The sequence below is a fragment of the Pieris brassicae genome, chromosome 9 (genome assembly GCF_905147105.1).
Source record: "Pieris brassicae chromosome 9, ilPieBrab1.1, whole genome shotgun sequence".
In the NCBI taxonomy this organism is placed as follows: Eukaryota; Metazoa; Arthropoda; class Insecta; order Lepidoptera; family Pieridae; genus Pieris; species Pieris brassicae.
In genome coordinates this window covers 280,758-286,757 of record NC_059673.1, presented here as the reverse complement: position 1 = coordinate 286,757, position 6,000 = coordinate 280,758, and the positions used below count along the sequence as shown (strand labels likewise).

The 6,000-nt window shown below is 33.0% G+C and overlaps 1 protein-coding gene across 1 annotated transcript; it reads left to right on the top strand.

The window, feature by feature from the left end:
• The first annotated feature begins 713 nt into the window (after window positions 1-713).
• Window positions 714-5,103, top strand: LOC123714359 (uncharacterized protein PF11_0213-like). Its single transcript, XM_045668589.1, has 4 exons — window positions 714-3,133; window positions 3,374-3,613; window positions 3,681-4,247; window positions 4,531-5,103. The coding sequence occupies exons 1-4, from the start codon at window positions 754-756 to the stop codon at window positions 4,743-4,745; spliced, it is 3,402 nt and encodes a 1,133-aa protein (XP_045524545.1). The 5' UTR covers window positions 714-753; the 3' UTR covers window positions 4,746-5,103.
• Window positions 5,104-6,000: the final 897 nt, after the last annotated feature.

Genomic DNA, 6,000 nt, shown 5'->3' with positions numbered 1-6,000 from the left:
AAAGATAACACACCGTCATTATCTGTTCATCCGGACATAAAACCACTTCTGAAGGCAAGAAAATGTAGTAGTAGGTAGGAATCAAAGGATATTTATTTAAGGTAGATTTGACAATTGGCTTCTATAATAACAATTTTAATTAGTATATCTATAATTCAAAATAGAATGTATTTGCCAACGTTTTCTACTAGACAAACGGTTAGAAACGTTCGTTGATTAGTCTCTTAAAAACATAACATTTTTGTAGCGAACCAGTCCCGTAGACGATTTAAAGAGAAAATACTGTCACAGAGTAGACAAAATGATAGTTTTCTTTTAAAGCAGATACGCTTGTATGTTTAGTTTGCTTCAGTAACTTATCGTTTATTGAGTTGCAATCCTATTCCTTTTATTATTGATGAAACGAAAATTATTAGTGTAGGTTTAAGAACAAACTTAGCTTGTATATTACAAATGCATATAATTAGGACTAAAGTAGCTTAGTCCTTCCCCCATTGTGCAGGAAGATTACCTACTGGCATTTCGTGTCTTCAACTAAAGTAAATGTGGATATATATGGTTTTAACTGTAAGCTAAAGGGATAATAGTTTTGTATTTTAATGTCAGCGTTCATACACAAAGCAAAAGAATTAAATTATGGGAATAAAACCAAAACCCCAATAAATAAAGCAGTAAATGAACCAAGACAAATGAAATAAAAATCTGCCTTAATTTCCGGTTACAGCTAGACCCAGTAAACCCGTCCAGCCTGTGATGCCCACAACAGACGACAGAGCGCAACAGACAGCAGACTCCATGCCAAATGTATCTGCGCCATCTCTACCACCAATGTTATCAACAGTACAATCTGTACCATCCACTATTCCCATAGCTACTATCCAGCCAATGCCTAAATCTTCAGAACCACTGAAACCACCGGATGACACAACATCATTTCCTGAAAAACCAACCTTTGTACCACCCAAATCAATATCCCAGTCACCGAAGATATCACCATCATCAATTCCTAACCCGAGTCCAAGTGCGACCACAACCAAACCAGTACAATTAGGCTATGCCAACTATGGTTGCTACATGTATTCAGTGCCGGTGTATTCGGCATTTCAACCCGTTTCATATCCAGTTCTTGTTCAGCCAAACAATAATAATAAACCAGTAACTGATCAACCAACAGCGACAGAAGTTGTTTATCCCCAAACGAGAGACGGTACACTTTCAGCGGAAGGGAAAGTGGAAGAAAAGTTTCCAGAAACAATTCCTGGCGAAACAAAATCTCAAACTGACTTTGAAGAAAATTTTACTCCAAAAGTAATACCTGCAAAGATAGAAACAAAGATTCCTGAAGGTATTAAAAGTAAAATAGATAGTGTTAATGACAATTTAAATAGTCCTGGTCCAATTTCATCTCCGATGTTTAAAGATCCAAATAAAAAGCCCACATCAGAAAGGTTTAGTCTAAAAACCAGCATCCCAATCAGTAAGATAGATATGAAGTGTGTAACCAATACTTCTGACAGTTTGCAATCTTCTCAACTAAAGAAACCTTTCAACCCAGCTTTCCATAACTCAAAAGTAGAGGCACCAAAAATCGAAATACAAAGTAACGTGCTAATAAACGAAAAAAAGTTAAAAGATGTTCCAGGTTCGACTAATAGTATAAGTACCCTGATAACAGCCGCTGAAGTAATAAATCAGGCTGAAACTCAGTTTCGCAAGCCTGATGTGAAAACAGACGAGGAACAAAATAAAGATGTATGCAAAACAAGTATGCTACCTCCCAATATAATACCATCACGCACAATATTTAATCCGATAAATTTAGACTCAATAACTCCTAAATTTACATCACCATCGCAAGAGAGAACAAACGATCAAAAATCAAACCAACTTTTACTGATACAAAATAAAAATTCTTCAAATCAGAAAATGCTACTTGCCATTCAACAACAATCCCCTCAGTTGCCACTTCAAAGATCTGGAGTCGACCAAAAAAACTTACAAACTCCTTCACGACAATCTAGCCAAGCAAAAAAATGTAAAGAAGAATTGGATAATGAAAATGAAACATCGTCCAAAGTAGTTTCCTTGAAAAGGATGCACCAAGACGACTGTGATGAGAATGATTTTGAAAATCTAATAACGGAAAATCAAATTTATGGGAATAAGATAGTCGTGAAGGAGAAGTCGCAAGGAACCTTACAGGAGCAAGAAATTAAAAACAAAAACAAAGTAGACAAAGCGGTTCTACCAACTTCGAAAAACATAGTATTACAATCTAATTTTGTATATTTAAGCAATGTTCAGTTTCCGGCAAATGTTATGATGATTAAAAATAACAAAGTAAATAATGAGACCATAAAACCCTCAGTTAACGAAATTAAACCTAATGCAGATATAAGTAAAATTAATAACAATATCGAATCTGTGGATAATACTTCAATTACTAAGACGACGCAGGAAAATAAAGAGATTCCAATTCTTAGAAATAACAACTTAAATCAAAAATTACCAAGTAAAAACAGTAACACTGATATAGTCATACCAAATTCAAAAGTTATAATGAATCCACAAATAGTTTATCAAGTCCCAATGATAATAGAAAGAGATAATCAATTAAATCAAAACATAATCGGGCGAGATGGAACCAAATTTGTAGAAAGCAAAAACGAGGCCCAAAAAATTGAAAAGAACAGACCCAATGATAAAGTTTTCATAGCTTGTCAAATGGATTCTAAATTACAACCAAAACTATTAATAACGAATATAAGAGCTAAGTTAAATGCAACAGAAGAAGTAAGCTCACTCGATCTCTATGAAAAAAGAAAAAGATTGAGGAGATTAAAGCATTTAACTAACCGCGATAGTAAAGAACCTAAAAAAAATCTTATACCATCAGAAGAAGTTGAAAACCACATTATAACACCTGAAAAAATTATAGATGAAATCTCTAACGAATTTTATAACAAGAAATCAGATAGAGATGATATAGAAAGTGGGAGTGAGTATGAAGATGACAATATTATCAATTATGAAAACATTATTAAGGATTTCAGTTCAATAACCAAGAACAATTGTCACGATAAAAAACTATTTCTCGAAAATTTCCGATTAACAACGTTTCAAGATTACAAAGGTGAGGTAATTTTTAATAGTTTTGAAAAATACTTCTTTTTCTTGATAAGTTTAAATTTAGTTAAAATATCAATCAGCCTTTTGTGCCTGACACATGTTGTCAATTTTTGAGTAAGGTATAGCAGTTTTCTCACGTTCTATTCCTTCGAGGCCAACACCTCTTATCAAATCAGATATTTGTCACATTAAAAACTTAGGTATACTAATTAACATTTTAATGATTTCTGTCTTGTAATTTTAGAACGAGAAATGGATCGACAGGAGAGGTCTATTAAAAAAGATGCGATTGCGTCGGCATATATAACTGCCGGTCGAATAGACTGCCTTACGGCAGAAAATAATTGTTACGAGCGCAAAAGGGAGGAATCAAATGACCATACAGTCCCTAAATTTTTAGAAGAATCCGGTGTGATTCAACAAAGAAAACAAACTTTTCTATCGCGACTGAAGCTTACTCCAGTTACTAAAAAAACGAGAGACGGTACGACGCAAACATTACATCAGTATAAAAGGCTAGATTTGAGACTCTAATATTTATTTGATTTCAGGTTATGAGAAAATATGGCAAGAAGTTTTAAAAGAAAGAAAACGTCGGGAAAAGCCATCAGAAAATTCCCAAACGAAACAACGAAGACTTGAAGGTGATAATCTTAATTTAGGCACAAGCGACCAATTAAAACTTCTCCATGAAATAAAAAATCAAGTCAACGAAAACAATAATTTAATTAAAAAAAGGCTAGACTTTCACACCGAAACCGGCGACAGCATCAAAATATTGGCTGAGAAGAATTTCTCTGAACTGAATCGACTGTCCAAAATGGCCGATATAAGTGTGAAGATTTTTAGTCGACAAGATACAAGGAAACGTGATTTAACACCAGGCTTTGACAGTGAAAATATCCAAGTAACTAAACCGGTAGCCAATTATACACCAATCAAGGTACCAAATATATATAAAACTCGTGTCTCTGAAACCATAACTAACACGGAGGAAACAAAACCGCAAGAGATGATGGACGATGGAGAAAAATTCAGGGACGCCAGTTGTCAAGTCTCAAACAACTACTGGCCCGGCGTGGAAACTTTTATTAAAAGCTATAAAGAGTATGACGCAGGTAAATAAAAACATTTCGCATTACTTTCCTATTCTCTCTATTGCAAGCTTCATCAAAATAGGTTTAGAACTTTAACGTAGAGATGATGCGCAGTTAATTAAGAATAAACCGATTTTTATCATTTTCCCATTTTACATTACATTTATTCGGACATATCGTAAATCCTAAATGTCTGAAAATACTCATCTAAGCCAAAATGTTACTGATCATAAAATTACCATCGAGCATGACATTGTAACCCTTCCGCTAAAACTTAATTGAATATTGCAAATCCTAATAATAGCTCGCAAGAAAGAAATATTGGATCTCAATCGTAACAACACAACACTTCGTGTCGGGAGTGCGTACGTGACTAGGAACGCGTCCCGAGACTCCGACAGAGCCAAGGCTCTAGTCGCTGAAAGGAAACATTTGGCAAAAGAGGAGACCGCTGTAAGGAAGTCCATAAAGAAATTGTACAGCGCTTTAGAAACTATAAGAAGTCACATTAAATCTTAATCGCAGTAAGAATTGTAATTGCGTTGATTCATAATTTAGGCTTTTACCAAAGAGTTGAGACAGTTATACTTAAAATACCTATTACCAATATAGATTGTTAATATACACTAGCAAGTGGAAAAAAAAATCATATCAACTCATGGGCATCAGCTAAATATTGAGTATATTAAACTGATACCTTTTTAAGTTTACAATACTGTTATGATAACAAGTGTAATAAGAGGAAAAAAGGAATGCTATCCATATTTCAATACAAATTGTCATAAATAATATAAGAAATATAGAACTTATTAAAGTATATTTTTGCAAAGTAGAACTAACGCGATGTAAGAATAATTTTATTTATTATTTTTAAATATTTCGTACTTTATAAAAATATATATAAATCTAAGTTTTTATGTTGACTTTCTTATATTTTGCGATCTAGCAATTGTTTTATTTTTTATTAATTCTTGTTATTGAAACAAATGTCAGTGTTTATGTTAATTTTACATTTAAATATTGATTATGAAAAATTGTATTATCCTATAAAAGTAAAGATGTAAACAGTTTAGATAAAAGTAGTTAAACTACTCAAAGTAAGGATATATAATTGATCAAGGAACAGCAATATTAGAAGAAAAGGAATTATCTTTTTAAGATTGTATGGTATTATCATGATTGTTATATTTGCGATTTGATCATTTCAATATAATTATGGAAAATATCAAAACTGCTGATAGTTTTTTTTTTATTTCCATTGTGATTTCCTCGTGTTATTTATTCACCTTTAACAAACATTTATTATTTGTATAAAATACTTTTCATGTAAATTACTACTATAGAAATTAAAAACTTTGTCATACAAATTGTGTATTACTTATATCTTAATTAGTCACCAAACCCCGAGTTTCATTATCCTAGTAAAAACTACGAATCGTATTTTTTTCTATGGGCAGCTGATTAAAGATATTGTATCATTAAAACAAAACTTCTACAGCGTCGTATACTTTGGTTACTTTCAATATCGGAAACAAGATATACTTTCACCTTAATATAGTACAGAATTAACAGTAGTAGGGATTCCCGGCGACTGCCTCACATCAAAGTTCCCCAAAAACGTAAAAATCATGGTTGGCCAAACCTAAAAAAAAAAAAAATTGTACTCTACCCCCACTAAACAGGCCGTGTGGAGTCGAATGCACTCACTCCTCACTCTAACCGTTCCAGAGATAGCTTTCCCAAAACCCTTGCTAATTACTTACTAATCACCACC

Coding starts and splice junctions, on each gene's coding strand:
- LOC123714359 (XM_045668589.1), top strand. CDS start 754: ATGCCCACAACAGACGACAGAGCGCAACAGACAGCAGACTCCATGCCA. Junction 3,134..3,373: donor AACGTTTCAAGATTACAAAG/GTGAGGTAATTT, acceptor TTGTAATTTTAG/AACGAGAAATGGATCGACAG. Junction 4,248..4,530: donor CTATAAAGAGTATGACGCAG/GTAAATAAAAAC, acceptor TCCTAATAATAG/CTCGCAAGAAAGAAATATTG.